Raw genomic sequence first — 19,484 nt, 5'->3', positions numbered from 1 at the left:
CAGACACCCCTATTTAATCTGTTTTAAATTGTTTCAAGATTTTACCTGTGAATGAATTCCATTTGAAATGTTGCACACCTGTGTCCTGCCTGTTTCACTGCTACCCTCATGGGACCTAGGGAGACCACTGCACAGCAGAGCTTTAAATACAAATCTTGTTTCTTTTTTAAGCTACTGTTGTGGAAAAACATTTTTTAAAGATTTTATTTTTATGTAATCCCTACACCCAGTGTGGGACTCAAACTCACAACCCTGAGATCAAGAGTTGCATGCTCCACCAATTGAGCCAGCCAGGTGCCCCTACTGTTGTGGAATATAACAGAAAATCACAAAACATGTTTTATTGATTGTTAAAGGTGGCTACTTTTACCTATTGCATCATATCTTATGCTGCTGTGATTTATTAAACATTATTCCTTGTTTTTTTTTTTCATTATTCCTTGTTTTAAAGTTTCAAGATTTTAAGGATTATCTGAGTATATACTTCTAGAACTTATACTAAACTAGCGGATTGTTGACGTGTTTTCATGTTGCTGAGTTAGGAGGTTGGCAGTGAAAGTGAATAGCAATTTATATTAATAGCAAACACATAGTTGTGTTAGGACTATGATATCTAACACTCTTACATCCAATCTTTGAGGTAGGTTCTGTTAGTATAGCCACTTTACAGAAGAGAAAACTATCAGCTGACCAGGACATATAAATGTAAGTGGCAGAACCAGTATTTGAATGCTGGCAGTCTGGCTCTAGAGCCTCTGCTTCTAACCACATACAGTGCTGACACACTGTAGTATATAAGCCATGTCCAGAATTTCATAGTTTCTTTTCCATTACTTTGAAGAATAAGAAAAATCTATTAATCATTTTTAATCCAGTTGAAGTCGTGAAAATAGTAGATATTGATTGTGTTTTCTGTTTTTAGGAAACTACAGTCGTCGGGAGGGAACAAGAGGCTCCAGTTGGAGTGCTCAGAATACTCCTCGAGGAACTTACAATGAAAGTCGTGGAGGCCAAAGCAATTTTAACAGGGGACCTCTTCCACCATTACGACCACTTAGTTCTACAGGTATACACATCCTTCCCAGTGATATCACTGAGGCAGGGGGTGGGGGAGATGGTGTGACTCCTCCTTTTCAAGTTGTCAAATGTCATATACTCTCATTCTGAAAGAGAATATTTTAGAACATAGACTTATAATTCTAAAGTCAATTCATTTTATATCTGCAAATGAATCCCCAATGTACCTATTCTGTGGGAATAATAAAAATTCCCGATTCTGAACTACATGTATAATCTGAGCAGTTTCATAGTGATGTGCTGATAATGAAAGCCAACCCGTAAGATACTTTTTTGACCAAAGTATTTTAATAATAGAGATATCTTCATAGAGTATATTCTATTTTTGTTTTCAATATTGTCTTGTGTGTGTAGGCACATAACCTGTTTTTTCCTCAAACGTTGCTATATCAAGTCCAGAATTCTTCTGGAATTGAATAGCTTTTGATTTCACATGCACTTTCTTTGTTATAACACCTTTATTTGAGGTATAATTCTCACGTATCATACATTTACCTATTTAAACTGGACAGTTCAGCAGTCTTCGCCACATTCACAGAACCTGCACATGGACTTTAAAGGAGCAAAGAGTAATTCCTGTGTTAGTTTAAGCTCAGTTTTATAGGTTACTGTTTCTATAGTGGGAACATAAAGGATGTTATGACTAAAAACTATATTCTTTTTTTTTTATAGGCTACCGCCCAAGTCCTCGTGACCGTGCTTCTAGAGGTCGTGGGGGAATTGGACCTTCCTGGGCAAGTGCAAATAGCGGCAGTGGAGGCTCAAGAGGAAAGTTTGTTAGTGGAGGCAGTGGTAGAGGTCGTCATGTACGATCCTTTACACGATAAAAATTCTTTCGGGAACATCCTGAGTGTATACGAACGTTTCATGAGAACGATAAAAATAAAATAAGACATTAAAGGACCAACTTAGACTTAGCAGTTATCCGGAGACATCTGAGAGAATATTTTTATCTGAAGAAAGCAGATTTTGTTTGATACCTAACACAAGATTTCAATAAAAATCCAAACTTTGTATGTACGTTTGTATATATTTTTTCCCTTTCATATATAACTATTTACAAGATTTCTTAGGTAGAAAATGAACAATGAAGTGACTTTGGTTTTAGTGTCTTTTTGCCTATGCTACAGATGTCCCCAATACTTTTCTCAGCTCATGGCGCCCTTTAGTGTTGCAGTAACTTTTTCACAGCACAGCTAAGCCAAAAGAAATACCTAATACTTCTATTTATTAACGGTGGATCCAAACAACTTAGTAAGAATTTATTTCATAACAGTGAGTAACTGTGAACACTGCCAACTTCTTAGACTTTGGAATCAGCTTGGACATCATCAGTATCATTTCCTGTTCCACAATGCTTTTTGCACAGTACTTTTTATCAGAACTGGTGAAAACCTGGTTTTGCAAAGATACACTGTCATGGGAAAATTTAGTGCTAATTAAAGTACCTTGAACTTGTAGTTTGTGTTGTGTCCAACAGATGTGTTACTCTCAAAAATTTAAAATACCTGTGACATCTGTGTTAATTTATTAGGATGCCCTGGTGCACAGTTTTCGGTATCTTTTGGCTGTACCAAAAGAAAGCTGACACTCTTCTTAATATTAGAAATATATATGTACTTTGCGTTTCAGCTTTATACCTACTTACGATATTTTATTATGCAATTTTTTAAAGCCTCAATGAGACATAGTCTAATAATGGTTCTTTTGAGAATCAAAAACATCTAATAAGGTCTGGACTTTATATACAGAAATAAAGTTGATAACTTTGAGAAAATAGCCATATTTTCCCCCAAGGATGTCTTGACTCGGTTAGCCTATATAACTGCCATAAAATATAGAGTTCTTAAACAACAGGAGTGTATGAGTCTCATACCATCCCTATATCACTGTTTTGCCAAACTATTAATGGGAATATAAAGTATGTTTGGAAAATACTTTAAAGAAAGCTGAGCTCTAAAGACTCTGATTTAAGGAAAAGGTGATGGAAATCTTTTCATAACTAGTAGCCTCAAAAAACACAAGATAACCTAAATCTTTTTCAATCCTGAAACCTAATGAGTTCATTCTCTCTAAAGATGCATTTTTCACATTGGCTAGATTTCAAAGTTTGTCCCTAATGTCTGACATAAGCACACAGAAAAATAGTGGTTTTTTAAGTAACTGCATTTCTTAAATAATAACATATGGGTATATATAGATATGTAATTACTTGACCAATTTTTTTAGCTTTAAGTTGAAGATAATCTCTGAGTTGTTTCTGCTGTTTGCCTTGGGTTAATACCCAATAATTCAGGCCAGCCAAGGTAATAAATTACAGAAGTGCAGATTAATACCAGGCAAATTTAAAATGCCGAGTAATTAAGAGTCTTAGATAAACATGTTGACTATCCCTTTCACACATATATCACTCAGTTTTTATAGCAATCCAGCAGAAGAGATATACCATAACTTTATAGATGGAGAAAGCTCTGAAGAGGAGCTTGACTCAAAAGTGATTAGAAACAGGATTTAGAACCTGATTGGGTAACTTGTAATTCTATACTTCTTTTTCACATCCTGATGATGTATGAAGCTATTTTTTAGGTTGAATGATAATAAAGATCAAAATTAATTTATCATATGGAGGTGGAATTCTAAAGGCTTAACACTCTGTTTTAGTCATTTCTGAAGTAAGCCAGAGAGATAACTGGGGGACGATTGCTCTCATATATATTTAGATCTATATGGAAGATCACATACCTTGAAAAATCAATTTTATATTATGTGTACTTTGGTAAAATGGGTATACACGTTATTTGCAAAACTACTTTGTTTTATGTAAGAAATTTCAGGAAAAGTTTTGAATGGTATTTAGAAATTAATGAAAAATGGAGAATACCTTTAAGAATAAAACTTATTCTATTTAATATATAATACAATGAGTTACTGAGTTAATGAGTTAAATCTTTGATAGAATGATTAGTATTTTTTCATAAGTATAAGAAAAACGAGGGGTGCCTGGCGGCTCAGTAGGAAGAGCATGCAACTCTTGTTGATCTCAGAGTTGCGAGTTTGAGCCCCATGTTGGGTTTAAAGATTACTTGGAATATTAAGAAAAGAATCAGAAAAAAGAAGGGCCCCTGGCCAGCTTAGTTGGAAGAGCATGCAATTCTTGATCTTGGGGACATGGGTTTGAGTCCCATGTTGGGTGTAGAGATGACTAAAACAAACTTTAAAAAGAATAAGAAAAAAGAAATGCTTTGAAATATTGCTATGCTTCATTTAAAAACAATATTTCTGGTATTAATCTGTGTGTGAAACAGTAGCAAGTTTCATTAGTTGTGTAAACTCTTGCTTTGTGTAAAAATACAAAACCCACAGATTGAGAATGTAGGAATGAGGATATGTCTCTTGAGCGTCTCCTGTGTTCATATACCCTAGACAGCCTGTGAAGTATAGGGAGAGTAAGATCTATTTTCTGCCCCCAAGATGATCACAATCTAATGGAGGAAACCCTCATGTAAATAACTTTTTTTTTTTTAAGTTAATGGGTTAGTGTATAGACATGGAACAACTCAATTTTTGAATAATCCAGTCGGTACATTTCAAACTGGAGTTTTTAGAGGCACCTGAGTGGCTCAGTAGGTTGAGCATACAACTTCAGCTCAGGTCATGATCTCACAGTTCATGAGTTCAAGCCCTGCATCAGGCTCTGAGATGTCAGCACAGAGCCTGGAGCCTGTTTTGGATTCTGTATCTCCCTCTCTTACCCTCTCCCCCACTCACACACTCTCTCTCAAAAATAAATTAAAAAATTCAAACGAATTTTTAAAGGAACTTTCTTAAATAGCTAAAAAAAAAAAGCATTAGAGTTGTGTGTTCGATCATATATAACATGTCTGAAATTGTTTTTGCATAGACTAGTTCAGGTAAAAAACTGGTTTTTATTTTTAAATTCATAAGACATAGATTAGTAATTAATGAGCAAGATTTTATAAAGGTCTTGTAAGTTCATAATCTAGAGAAAAGGTTGCAAACTCAACTACTAGCAGTAGCCTGGAAAGTAACAAATGTGGGAAGAGAACCAGCTGAAGAAGAGTCAGCGAAAACTGGAAAAAAGTTGGCATTTTGGCTTCAGTACCAGGGTGAAAATTGGGAAAGTTGAAGCAGGTGGCTCTGGAGAGTGGCTGCAGTGTTAAAGGAAACTAGGTTTCAGCTTCAGCTGATTGATAACTTGGAAGACGATAGGTCCAATGCTGATGCATCTTCTGACGTTTTTTAAATTTTTTATTTAAAAATCTTCTTTTAATGTTTATTTATTTTTGAGAGAGTGAGACACAGAATGTGAGCAGGGAAAGGCAGAGAGAGAGGGAGACACAGAATCCGAACCAGGCTCCGGCTCTGAGCTGTCAGCACAGAACCCGATATGGGACTCAAACCCATGAATGGTGAGATCATGACCTGAGCCAATGTCAGATGCTTAACTGACTGAGCCACCCAGGCAGCCCATCTTCTGACTTTAAAAAAAAAAAAAAAAGGTTTTTTATTACCCAGGGGCCTTGGTTCTGATTTTTCAAAGAGAAGACAAGGAGCACCTGAGTGGCTCAAGCAGTTAAGTGACCCACTCTTATTTTAGGCTCAGGTCATGATCTCATGGTTTGTGGGACCGAGCCCTTTATTGGGCTCTGCACTGGCAGTATGGATCCTGCTTGGGATTCTCTCTCCCTCTCTCTCCCCATTGCCCCCACTCCCATCCCAGCTTTTGCTCTCTCTCAAAATACATAAATAAACTTAAAAAGCCAAAAATCTGGATCATTGTGTAAACAATTTTTTTCTTTGTGTGTGTGTGTAAACAATTTTCAAATGCAAGAATTAATAACTATATGAGCCAGACAAAATGTGGCCAGAGGATTCGGTCCTGAAGAGTTTGATTACATCTGTTTTAGAAATTGGAACTGGATTACTGCAAAACTTAATCTTCAATTGAGACGGTAAAATTTACCAAGTAAATTTGTGATAGGACATGATGCTAGAGTTCTTTGGAGCCAAAAAACCTGGATTTGAGAACCAGCTCTATCATCTATTAGCTGTGCAACTTTAATAAACTTTAATCTCTGGTCCTAAATCTATCTGCTTTTACCTACCTCACTATGTCTTGAAGATTAAGGAAAGTATATATTTGGTTTATTTTTCTTTTTTGATGTGTATAGCAATATTTTACCTGAGAACCTCTACTGCCTGGAAAATTTTACATACTTAACTAAATTATTTCTGAAGACATAGGAATTAGTGCCTGCTTGAGAAATAATGTGGAAGTTATGGGAATAGAGTTGCAGCTTTANGGGAAAGGGAGAGAGGCAAACCATGAGAGACTCTTGAATGCTGAGAAAAAACAGGACTGATGGATGTGGGAGGGGAGGGGGGAGATGGGCACGTAGAGGGGCACTTGTGGGGATGAGCACTGGGTGTTATATGGAAACCAATTTGACAATAAACTATTTGTAAAAAAAGAAGTTGCAGCTTTATTTGTAGACCCACTAAAGCATTTTTATGTGGATTTTAGGGAGGTTTTTAGTTTCAGGACACTTTTATAATGATCCTGTAGTATACATTCTAAGTGAAGATAGACCAGTTTCTAATAAGTCCTGAGATGCTCAGGGGTATGTGGTAATATTTTTTTTAAATATAAGGAGATGGTAGATGATATGAATATGCAGGGAACAGTGAGTAGTCTACTTTGGCCAATGTTGGATGTAGGGATCAGGGGTAGAAGAAGTGGAGGGAATGTGTACTTGGAGACTGGGACTAAACTACAAAAGGTCTGTGCTCAGCAATAAAATTTTTGTTAATATGAATGATATTTTCACACTTGGCACACCTTTATAAGCATCTACCATTGGCCAGTGACTGAAAGATGTTTTCCATAAGTTAATCATAATCATATTTATGCTTTAGAAAAATAGCTCAGGGTGTCTGGGTGGCTCAATCAGTTAAACATCCAACTTTGGCTCAGGTCACGGTCTTGCGATTTGTGAATTTGAGCCCCACATCAGGCTCTGCTGACAGCTCGGAGCCTGGAGCCTGCTTCGGATTCTGTGTCTCCCTCTCTCTCTGCCCCTTCCCCGCTTGTGCTCTGTCTCTCTCTCTCTCAAAAATAAATAAAAACATTAAAAAAGATAGCTCTGGTGCAGTGAGAATGGACTAGAGAGAAAAGAGCCTGAGCAGAAACAGCAATTAAGCAATTACAGCAAAGATCTAAATCAATGATTTTTAGAGTTGTCTTCACATCAGCGGCTCAGCATCAGCTGGGAATTTGTCAGAAATGCACATTCCTAGGCACAACCCCAGCCATAAGAAATTGGAGCTGGGGCCCAGCAATGTGTGCTTTAAGAAGCCCTGCATGTGATTCTGCTAAAATTTGATGCACCCTACAATGTGAGAACCATTGGCATGTTCTCAGTGTTTTCAAAGTTAGGAATCATCTGGGGAAGTCATTAAATATGCAGGTTCCAAGAGGCTCCTGGATTGGCTCATTGGGTTAACCATCTGGCTCTTAGTTTTGGCTCAGGTCATACTCTCACCCTTAGTGAGTTCAAGCCCCACATTGGGCTTCTCACTGAGTGCAGAGCCTGCTTCAGATTCTCTCTCTCCATCTCTGTTCCTCCTCATCTTGTGCACACGCGTACATGCGTACTTTCTCTCTCAAAATAAATTTTAAAACTTAAAAAAAAAAATGGAGGTTCCAAGGACCTACTAATCTGCTTTTAAAAATCTTTTCAGGAGATTCTGATAATCAGCCAGGTTTGGACCCAATGACTTGAATGAAAAGTAATGTCCTCAGCTAAGACAATGGTAATGGAAATGGAGGAATCAAATACAAAAGATGTTTCCTAGATACTGGAATAGCTCTAGAATTATATTAGGCCATGATGGCATAAAATGGTGCAAAGCAGTTACTGCCCTGAAAGAAGTTTCTAGTGGCAGGTGTTTGGGAGCAGCATGAGGAAAAAAGCATTTCAGAAAAGATTGAGGCACCTAAAGAGACCTGAGGTTGGGGGGTGGCAATTCCCAGCTAGCCCTGTAATGTCAGCATGGGGCCTGACATAGGGCTTGAACCCACAAACCACACAAGATTTTGACCTGAGCCAAAACCAAGAGTCAGACACTTAACCAACTCAGCCACCCACATGCCCTGGAAATTGCATTTCTGTTTTTTGTATTCTAAATTATTCTGTCTACTTCTTTCATATCAAAGATGTTCTTAACTATGCTGCATTGTTTCATGCTGCCTAAATATCTTGGAGGTATAATATTTTAATGACCCTATTCTGGTTAGTATATTTATCATGATATATTCTTGGGTTTTAAATGGAACATAGTTTTGAGGTATTAATTTGGAAAAAAAATTATGCTGAGTTGCTTGGCTTTCATTTTATTTATTATAAATTTTTTAAATGTTTTTATTTATTTTTGAGAGAGAGAGAGAGAGAGACAGCGTGAGCAGGGCGGGTCAGAGAGAGAGGGAGACACAGAATCCAAAGATAGGCTCCAGGCTCTGAGCTAGCTGTCAGCACAGAGCCCGACGCTGGGCTCGAACCCATGAACCATGAGATCATGACCTGAGTCGAAGTTGGATGTTTAACCAGCTGAGCCACCCAGGTGCCCCTATTTTATTTTTTTAAAGTTTATTTTGAGAGAGAGAGAGAGAGAGAGAGAGAGAGAGAGAGAGAAGGATTGTATAGAGAGGGAGAGACAGAATCCCAAGCAGGCTCTGCACTATCAGCACTGAGCCCATTGCAGTGTTGGAATTCACAAATCCTGTGATCATGACTTGAGCTGAAATCAAGAGTCCAATGTCTAACTGACTGAGCCACCCAAGTGGCCCAGAAACTTTTACTTCTGATAGATCTAATGTTAACTGAACTTGGGGACACAGTATAATGTCCTTACAGAAAGTAGTGGGGATAACATTTTAGTACTTACTCAGTGATTAAAGAAGGGAAGGAAATGAACTAAAGTTTATCAAAACATTTTTTTACAAAGATATCTGTACCCACAAAATTGCCTGGGTGAAGATTTTTTTAACTTTATTCTTGAGAAAGAGAGAGAGCGAGAGCAGGTGAGCAGAGAAGGGCAGAGAGAGAGAATCTCGAGTAGGCTCTGGACTGTCAGCATAGAGCTGGACTCAGAGCTCAGACTCACCAACCATGAGATCATGACCTGAACTGAAGTCAGATGCTTAACCCACTGAGCCACTTAGGCGTTCACCCCCCAATTTTTAAAAATGTTTATTTGGTTTTGAGAGAGAGAGAGAGAGATAGAGAGAGGGCGTGAGTGAACAGGGGAGGAGCAGAGAGAGAGAGAGTGGGAGACACAGAATCTGAAGCAGTCTCCAGCTCTGAGCTGTCAGCACAGAGCCCAAAGTGGGGCTTGACTTACAAACCGGGAGATCATGACCTGAGCTGAAGCCAGATGGTTAACTCACTGAGCCACCCAGGCACCTCTCTTAAAATAAATTTTTAAAGTAGAATAAAATAAAAAAGTTCAAAAAATAATAGTCTATTACAGTTTGGTAAAATTTAATATTCCCTAATTCTTCACCTGTATTGTAGATCTTCACCTATATTTTAGAGTTAAGTGCTTTTCAAAATCAGGCTAAATGATAAAAATTATTCTATATACATATTTCTAAGTGTTTTGTTTAAACTGGAATAGTTTTGTAGAAACTACAGACAGTGACATGGTTTGGAGGTACTTTTACATTAAAAGGCCTATGACCTATACATACCTTGTCACTATATTAAAAGGTGTCAGACCACTTTTAAAACGTTAGTTTACCTATTTGGGCCAGGTACTTTAAGGGCCTATATTATTTTAATCACGTTGCTGAGGTCACTTCATTCCTAAAATGCTGCTTTAGGAACTTTATGTTAAAATGAGTTTATTTGCATACTATTTTTCTAACCAGACCATCTAACTGCATGAACATATCCATGTAGGTGGGCTCAAATTCGTGTCGTCTGTTTAAAATGAGGTCTGTAGCCTCAGCACCTACAGCATGTCTGACTATAGGAAATAAATAACAAACAATTAAATATTTTTCCAAGTAAATATTTTTGAATTGAACCATAAATCTGAATCAGAGTAGAGGCAAGGAAACGCAAAGAGACATGCGCAGTTACAGTCGTCCAATCAGAGTCGGGCTGAACAAGGCGCAGCTGCAGGAAGGTGGTGCGCACGCGCGGCTAGCTCGTTCGCGATAGGCTGTGCTGAGGCGGGAGCCTTAAGCTCCTCGGGTGGCGAGGGGTCTATGTTTACCTGAGTTCCTGTTCCCTGGGGGTGCGGCTTCTATCGGATCGTCGTCGGTGCGTCCTGGGAGGGCAAAGCTTGCGAGGCTGCGGTAGTCTGTGGGCTTGTGTGGGACAAAACAGGAGAGGCGCCGGAGCAGGCCTCCAGGGAGGAGGGAAGGAAGGCGGTGGAGCGGCCGCGGCCGCCTCCNCGGGAGGGGAATCGGTCTGAAATGTGACGGACGCCCTCGCTCTTGGCTCCCGGCTGGCTGGTGGGAAGGCCGGAGGTAGGGTTGCGTTTGTGATGGGGTGGTCCCAGGGAGAGGCGACTCTGGGCAGTGGCCCCTCAGCGGTGCACCCGCTTTGCTTCTGTGGTGCTTGGGTTTGTTCCCCCCAGGACTAGTCTACATTATCTTGCACGGTATTAACTGATTAATTAATCGACGATGTCTGTAGGCACGTTTAGCGGGGCCACAAAGGCAGAGGAACGACTGAAGTCACGAAGTGTAACTGCTACCAAAAGCAGAAACAGCAGGTCTGTTGCTGCTTCTTGACTGTTTTATTAACGTTGTATTTTAGGAGTTTAATGGTTGCACTCTTCAAAGACTACATCATCATCTAATCCGTAGTATTCATGAAATCCACATGCGTTTACACCATTCAGTTTACATCTTACATTCTTTTCAGTAGCCCTTTGTGATGAAAATAAAATCTTAATAGCTGTTAAACTTGTTTTCTAAGGCTTTTTACAGGTTTATTCTCATATCTTTAAAGATATGGTTGTAGTGATGAGCTGTTTTTATGTTTGGAGTTAATTCTGTCAGATTCATGGATGATTTCTGTTTTGGGTGTTTTTTAGGTTGGTACTGCTGAATATGAGACGATCTGCAGCACCGAGTCAGTTGCAGGGGAATTCTTTCAAAAAACTAAAATTTGTACCACCAGGAAGGAGTAATCCAAGTCCAGATGAAGAGATTACAAAGATGAGTCCAGATGTAAAATTATTTCAGGTAAAAAAAAAAAAAAGCATAATATAGAGAAGGATTTTTTTAAACATGTCATTTAAGGAATTGAGGACACTTAACTCTATTAGAATTCCTGAAGGAATTTTTAGTATCTCTGACAAAGTCTTCCCAAAACCTTAGAATAATGATTAAAATAATTTTTTTAAAGGAATGATATGCAGTTGGATCTCTATAATAAACATCCGTTAACAGTAAAAAAAAAAAACACCTCTGTGAGTGAAAGGGTGGAGATTATTTTTTCAAGGTATTTTTTTAAATGTTTTATTTATTTCTGAAAGAGAGACAGAGACAGAGAGATAGCATCACAGGGGAGGGTCAGTGAGAGAGGGAGACACAGAACCTGAAACAGGCTCCAGGCTCTGAGCTGTTAACACAGAGCCTGACGCGGGGCTGAACCCATGAACTGTGAGATCATGTCCTGAGCTGAAGTCAGACACTTAACCGACTGAGCCACCCAGGCGCCCCAAGGGTGGAGATTCTTGTAAAAATAAATTATTGTAGCCAGTGTTCTTTTTAAAATTACCATATAAATGAATACTTTAGGTAAGGTGATATGAGCAGAAAATGTATGTGTAAGTAATGATTCCTGTTACTATTCTGCATGTTTCCTTTTTTCTTTTTCTTTTATTTTTTTAAGGTTTATTTATTTTGAGAGGGAGGGAGAGAGAGACAGAGCACGAGCAAGTGAGCATGCATGGGGGAAGAGCAGAGAGGGGGAGAGAGAGAATGCCAAGTAGGCTCCACACCATCTCCATGGAGCCCAGCACAGGGCTCAGCCCTGAGAACCTCGAGATCATGACCTGAGCTGAAGTCAAGAGTTGGACACATAACTGACTGAGTCTCCCAGGCACCCCTCCTTTTTTTTTTTTTTTTTTTTAATTGCAGTAAAGTATGTATAAGAGAGAAAGAAAAAAAAAATCTCAAGCAGGCTCCATGGTCAGCGCAGATCCTGAGGTGGGGCTCTATTCCACAACCCTGGGATTTTGAGTTGAGCCAAAATCAAGTCGATGCTTGATGCTCAACTGACTGAGCCACCCAGGCGCCCCCTATTTTACCATTTTTTAAAAAATGTTTATTTTAAGAGAGCACAGGTTCGGGACGGACAGAGAGAGATGGAGAGATAGAGAATCCTAAGCAGGCTCCAAACTGTCAGTGTAGAACCTGATGGGGGGCTCAAACTCAGGAACCATGAGATCATGACCTGAGCTAAAGTTGGCTGCTTAATAGACTGAGCCACCTAGGCACGCCTATGTTACCATTTTTAAGTGTGCCAAATAAATGGCATTAATTATACTGTTTTGCAGCCATCTTCACTGTTTTCACTTGAAAACTTTTTCATTACCCCAAACAGAAACTCTATAACCATTAAACAGTAATTCCTTATTCCATCCTTCACCTACTCTCTTCTAACCACTATTGTACTTTCTCTCTTCATATATTTGACTTCTAGTTACCTTATATACATGGAATCATACAATATTTGCCCTTTATTGTTGGCTTATTTCAGTTAGCATGATGTTTTCAAGGTTCATCCGTGTTGTAGCATGTGTCAGAACTTCATAACATTGTATGGTTGAATAGTATTTAGTTATATGTATATACCACATTTTATTTATCCACTCTTTTTTTTTAAATTTTTTACAATGTTTTATTTATTTCTAGGAGAGAGAGAGACAGCGTGAGCAGGGGAGGGTCAGAGAGAGAGGGAGTCATAGACTGAAACAGGCTCCAGGCTCTGAGCTGGCAGTCAGCACAGAGCCCGACGCGGGGCTCGAACCCACGAACCGAGAGATCATGACCTAAGCAAAAGTCGGACGCTTAACCGACTAAGCCACCCAGGCGCGCCGCCCCCCCCCTTTTTTTTTAAGTTTATTTATTTTGAGAGAGTGAGAGAGAAAGAGAACTCTGGCAGGGGAGGGGCAGAAAGAGGGAGAGAGAGGATCCAGAGCCAGCTCTCTGCTGTCTGATGGGCTTGATCCCACAAACCATTAGATCATGACCTGAGCTGAAATCAAGAGTCAGATGCTTAACTGACTGAGCCACCAAGTCGCCCCCAGTCTGTAATTCCTTCAACAGTGTGTAAGGGACTGGACTGGTCAGTATGAACTCTAGAAGGAAGTTTGAAGCATGGAGAAGCATAAATGCCATTACCTCCTAGATATGTGGACATTGGCTAGAACCACTTCTGTTCCTGCTTACCTGCCTTGCTTTTCATAGCAGTTGTTGGCCTTAGGTGTTTGTGTTTACTTGTCTACAAAAAAAAATTTCAATGGATACCAAAACTAGTGTGTGAATGTTTGAGGAAATAAGAAATTTGAATAGATTCAAGCATCTTCTCACAACATACTTTTGTTTTTAGATGATTTTTTAAAATATTTATTTTTGAGAGACAGAATGCGAGTGGGGAGGGTCAGAGAGAGAGAGAGAGACACAGAACCCGAACTAGGCTCCAGGCTCTGAGCTGTCAGCACAAAGCCTGATACCGGGCTTGAACCCACGAACTGTGAGATGAAGACCTGAGCGAAGTCAGACAGACACTTAACCAACTTTAAAGTCAGAAACTTTAATCGAATCACCCAGGTGCCCCAGATGACTTTTTTTTTTTTTTAACTTTATTTTTGAGAGAGACAAAGACCGTGTCTGCTTGGGAGGGAAAAGAGAGAATATTAAGCAGGCTTTGTGCTTTAAGCACAGAACCCGATGCTGGGCTCAGACTTCTGAAACTTTGAGGTCATGACCTGAGCTGACATCAAGAGCCAAACGCTTAACTGACTGAGCCACCCAAGTGTCCCACACACAACATACTTTTAAAAATTACAAAGGTTGGGCACCTGGGCACTTGGTTAAGCGTCTGGCTCTTGATGTTGGCTCAGGTCATGATGTCAGGGTTTGTGGGTTCAAGCCATACATTGGGCTCTGTGCTGGGCACTGGAGCCTGCTTGGGATTCTCTGCCCCTCTCCTGCTTGTTCGTTATTTTTCTCAAAAATAAATAAAAAAAAATTACAAAGGGAAATGTACTAACTTTGAGGGAGACCTGGCTAATACCCCCTTTATCAAATATATACTTAAGTAATGGGGCAAATCAATAATATGTGCCTCTTGGTATGATGAACAGTGGTATTTCTGTCTAAATTGCATAACCTGAAGTTAATCATAAGGAAACATCAGACAGTCCATATTGGGACATTCTACAGAATGGCCTGTACTCTGCAAAAGTGTCAAAGTCCCAAAAGACAAGTAAAGGTTGAGAAACTGCTCTAGATTAGAGACTATAGAAACATGCTTACTAAATATAATATATGATCTAGTATCGGCCCTGGCTCAGAGAAAAAACTATGAAAGACATTATTGGGATAAATGACCGAATTTGAATAGTGGGTTATATAATAATATAGCAATGTTAAATCTTGATTTTGATAATTTTACTGTGATTGTGGAACAGAATGTCTTTGCTCTTTGGAAACACACCTTGAAATACTTAGAGGTAAAGGAGCATAGTGTCTCCAGCTTAATCTCCGACATAAAGATACATACACACATATATACATACAGAAAGAGAGGGAAGAAGGGAAAACAAATGGAGCAAAATGTAAACAAATGGTGAATCTGGGTAAATGCTGTCAGGGATTTCCTTGTGTTATTTTTGTAATGTTTAAGTTTGAAATTATATAAAAGTAAATTTATGGCCTCTATTCGTTCATTGCTATGACTTTGAGATTTTTTTTTTGAATTATCATTAACTTTATTTGTCACTCTTTAAAGACATTGGTGCACTTCCACATGAAAAGTAGGGAGCATCTACTTCCACTTAATATTCTAGAGAATGATGTTGTACCACAAACCATTAATAGTAACTTACACAGGGAGAAAAGTTACTAAAAGATTTTATATTCAAGCCCCAAGATGTCCCCCGAATATTAGTTTTTGTGGAAAACTATGACTTTGAAATCTTACAGGTTTTTTGATTGCCTCTGAAATTTATTTTGAAAAATATTTATAAAGATATGACCACTGTGTCTGTTATTGTGAGTTATATTTAAAAAACGTTCAAACATCTACTCTGGTAGGCAGAAAAATGGACCTCCAAAAACATCCATATTTTAATTCTTGGAACCTGTATATGTTACCTTACATAGCTAAAGGAACTTGGACTAAGTGATTAATGTTAAAGATCCTGAGGTGGGGAGGTTATCCTGGATTATCTGGGTACACTCAGTTTAATGACAAAGGTTCGTAAAAGTGGAAGAGGGAGACAGAAGACAGTGTTAGAGAGATGTGGTTATGGAAGCCGGGTCAGAGAGATAGAGAATAGCTGGCTTTGAAGGTGGAGGAAGGGGACCACAAGCCAGGGAATGTGGATGACTTAGAAGTTTGCAAAGACAATGGGCATGGAGGTGGAGGAGGACACTTGTGGGGATGAGCACTGAGTGTTATGTGGAAACTAATTTGACAATAAACTATTAAAAATAAAAAAAAAAAAAGAAGTTTGCAAAGACAAGGAAATGTATTCTTCTAGAACTTTGAGAAAGGGGTGCATCTCTGCTGATCACCTTGATGTTAACCCAGGGAGACCCAAGTCAGAGTTATAATACAGAATTACAAAATGATAGATTTGCATTGTTTAAGCCACTAAGTTTGTGGTAATTTGTTATAGCAGCAATAAAAATTAATACATATACAAATATAGAGAAAATAGTGTGTGTATGTGTATACAGTCTTTATGTACCCATTTTTTTAGCTTCAGTGATTCATGGCCAGTCTTGTTTCATTTTTACCTCTTCAGTTCTCTCCCCAGTTCCTCCCTAGTCATTTGTAAAAATTTTTATTTTTAAAGATACTATTTTTAAGTAATCTCTACACACAACATGCTGCTTCAGTTTACAACCCCAAGATTAAGAGTTGCATGCCAGGTGCTTCCTAAGTTTTTATTTTAATCACCCAGTGCTCATCACAGCACATGCACCCCTTAATCCCCATCACCTATTTCACCCATCCCCACCACCCCAACCTCTGCTCTGGTAACCATGTTTGTTCTCTATAGTTAAGTCTGTTTCTTGGTTTGTCTCTTGTTCTTTTTAATTCTCCTTTGCTCATTTGCTTATTATTAGTATTATTATCATTATTTTTAATTTATATCCAAGTTAGTTAACATATAGTGTAATAATGGTTTCAGGAATAGAATTTAGTGATTCCTCACTTACATATAATGCCCAGTGCTCATCCCAGCAAGTGTCCTCCGTAGTGCCCCTTGCCCATTTAGCCCATCGCATCACTCACCACCCCTCCAGCAACCCTCAGTTCTCATGGTTTGTCTTCTTCCCTGTTTTTATATTATTTTTGTTTCCCTTCCTTTATGTTTATCTGTTTTGTATCTTAAATTCCACATGAGTGAATTCATGATATTTGTCTTTTTCTGACTGACTTGTTTTGCTTAGCATAATACACTCTAGTTTCATCCATGTTGTTGTCAATGGCAAGATTTCATTCTTTTTGATTGCTGATATGCTCCTATATATATATAGCCACATATATGTATATGTGTATGTATATGTGTGTGTGTGTATATATATATATATATATATATATGTGGCATATTCTTTATCCATTCATCTGTCAGTGGACATTTGGGCTCTTTCCATATTTTGGCTTTTGTTGATAGTGCTGCTATAAACATTGGGGTGCATGTGTCCCTTTGAAACAGCACTCCTGTATCCTTTGGATAAATATCTAGTAGTGCAGTTGCTGAGTTGTAGGGTAATTCTATTTTTAATTTTTTGAGGAACCGCCATGCTGTTTTCCAGAGTGGCTGCACCAGTTTGCATTCCCACCAACAGTGCAAAAGGGTTCCTCTTTTTCTGCATCCTTTCCAACATCTGTTGTTGCCTGAGTTTTTTATTTTAGCCATTCTGACAGGTGTGAGGTGTGAGGTGAGGTCATTGTGTTTTTGATTTCTATTTCCCTGATGATGATTGATATTGAGCATTTTTTCATGTGTCTGCTAGTCATCTGGATGTTATCTTTGGAGAAGTGTTTATTCATCTCTTTTGCCCATTCACTGGATTATTTGTGTTTTGAGTGCTGAGTTTGATAAGTTCTTTATAGATTTTTGGATACTAACCTTTTATCTGATATTTCATTTGCAGATATCTTCTCCCATTTCATTGGTTGCCTTTTAGTTTTGCTGATTGTTTCTTTTGCTGTGCAGAAGCTTTTTATCTTGATGAGGTCCCAATAGTTCATTTTTGCTTTTGTTTCCCTTGCCTCTGGAGACATGTCAAGTAAGAAGTTGCTGTGGCCGAGGTCCAAGAGGTTGTTGCCTGTTGTCTCCTCTAGAATTTTGATGGCTTCCTGTCTTACATTTAGGTCTTTCATCCATTTTGAGTTTATTTTGTGTATTGTGGAAGAAAGTGGTCCAGGTTCATTCTTCTACATGTTGCTATCCACACCACATTTTCTTTATCCATTCATCATTTGATGGTCACTTGGGTTAGTTCAATTATCTTGGCCATTGTAAATAATGCTGCTATAAACATAAGGGTGCATGTGGCCCTTTGAATTCGTGTTTTTGTGACCTGGGCTGGTTCACCCCTCCTTAGGCAACCTGGTGGTCCCCTTCTCTCAGTAGGTCACCATATTGATGCCAAACTTAGTGCGGACACCCAGACAGAATAGCGCATTATAGCCCAGAACTCCTGGGCTCAAGAGATCCTACTACCTCAGCCTCCCAAGTAGCTGAGACTATAGGCACATGCCACCATTCATCTGGGTGAATATCTGTTTTTGTATTCTTTGGGTAAATACCTAGTAGTGCAATTGCTGGGTCATAGGATAGTTCTATTTTTAACTTTCTGCAGAACTACCATACTCTTTGCCACAGCAAACTGTACCAGTTTGCATTCCCACAAATACTACATGAGGGTTCCTGTTTCTCCACATCCTCACCAACATCTGTTGTTTCCTGTGTTGTTGATTGTATAGCCATTCTGATGGGTGTGAGATGATACTTTATTTTAGTGTTGATTTGCATTTCCCTGATGATGAGTAATGTTGAGTATCTTTTCTTGGGTATATTGGCCGTCTGTATGCTTTGAAAACATGTTCATGTCTTCTGTCTATTTCTGATTGGATTATTTGTTTGGGGTATTGTATGAGTTTATTATATATTTTGGATACTAACCCTTAATTGGATATCTCATTTGCAAATATCTTCTCCTATTCTGTAGGTTACCCTTTACTTTTGTTGATTGTTTCCTTTGCTGTTTTAAAGTTTTTCTTTGTTATAGTCCCAGTAGCTTATTTTTGCTTGTCTCCCTTGCCTCAGGGGACCTATCTAGAAAAAAGTTGCTACAGCCCATGTCAGAGAAATTACTGCCTGTGCTCTCTTCTAGGATTTATATGGTTTCAGGTCTCACATTTAGGTCTTTAATCCATTTTGAATTTATTTTTGTGTATGGTGTAGGAAGGTAGTCCAGTTTCATTGTTTTGCATGGAGCTGTCCAATTTTCTCAATACCATTTGCTGAAGAGACTTTTTTCCATTGGATATTCTTTCCTGCTTTGTCAAAGATTAATTGACCATATAATTGTGCTTTTATTTCTGGGTTTTGTATCCTGTTTTATTGAACTATGTGTCTGTTTTTGTGGCAGTACTATATTCTTTTGATTACTACAGCTTTGTAATACAACTTGAAGTCTGGAGTTGTGATGCCTCCAGCACTGTTTTTCTTTTTCAGGGTTGCTTTGTCTATTTGGAGGTCCATATACATTTTAGGATTGTTCTAGTTCTGTGAAAAATGCTGGTGGTAATTTTTTTTTAAGTTTATTCATTTTGAGAGAGAGAGAGAGAGACAACCCTAGCTGTCAGCACAGAGCCCCATGTGGGGCTCAAAGTCACGAACTGTGAGATCAGGACCTGAGCCTAAATCAGGAATTGGCCACTTAACTTACTGAGCCACCCAGGCGCCTCTGGTAGTATTATGATTTGGGATTGCATTAAATGTGTGGATTTCTTTAGGTAGTATAGACATTTTAACAATATTTGTTTTTCTAGTTCATGAGCATGAAATGTCTTTCCATTTCTTTGTATTGTCTTCAGTTTCTTTCATCAGTGCTT

General features: G+C 38.6%; 2 protein-coding genes across 4 annotated transcripts in view; both read left to right on the top strand.

Annotated features, from left to right (window-relative positions):
- Window positions 1–2,097, top strand: part of VIRMA (vir like m6A methyltransferase associated) — a 60,460-nt gene extending 58,363 nt beyond the window's left edge. For both annotated transcript variants that reach the window (XM_077771355.1, XM_077771354.1), the window contains 2 exons: window positions 923–1,066; window positions 1,750–2,097. In XM_077771355.1, the coding sequence (XP_077627481.1) occupies window positions 923–1,066; window positions 1,750–1,904 (299 nt within the window). In that variant the 3' untranslated portion in view covers window positions 1,905–2,097. The remainder of the gene's footprint in view (window positions 1–922; window positions 1,067–1,749) is intronic.
- Window positions 2,098–10,338: 8,241 nt separating this feature from the next.
- RAD54B (RAD54 homolog B) overlaps window positions 10,339–19,484 on the top strand; it is an 82,254-nt gene continuing 73,108 nt past the window's right edge. The window contains exons 1-2 of one of the 2 annotated variants that reach the window (XM_077771300.1): window positions 10,339–10,424; window positions 11,206–11,356. In XM_077771300.1, coding sequence (XP_077627426.1) covers window positions 11,222–11,356 — 135 coding nt within the window. In that variant the 5' untranslated portion in view covers window positions 10,339–10,424; window positions 11,206–11,221. Of the gene's footprint in view, window positions 10,425–10,826; window positions 10,882–11,205; window positions 11,357–19,484 lie in introns of those variants that run through there. The other variant, XM_077771301.1, reaches the window with a different exon arrangement.

The sequence above is a fragment of the Crocuta crocuta genome, unplaced genomic scaffold (genome assembly GCF_008692635.1).
Source record: "Crocuta crocuta isolate KB4526 unplaced genomic scaffold, BGI_CrCroc_1.0 scaffold235, whole genome shotgun sequence".
NCBI classification, from domain to species: Eukaryota; Metazoa; Chordata; class Mammalia; order Carnivora; family Hyaenidae; genus Crocuta; species Crocuta crocuta.
Note: the sequence above shows the minus strand (reverse complement) of the source record. Positions and strands in the feature narration are given on the sequence as shown.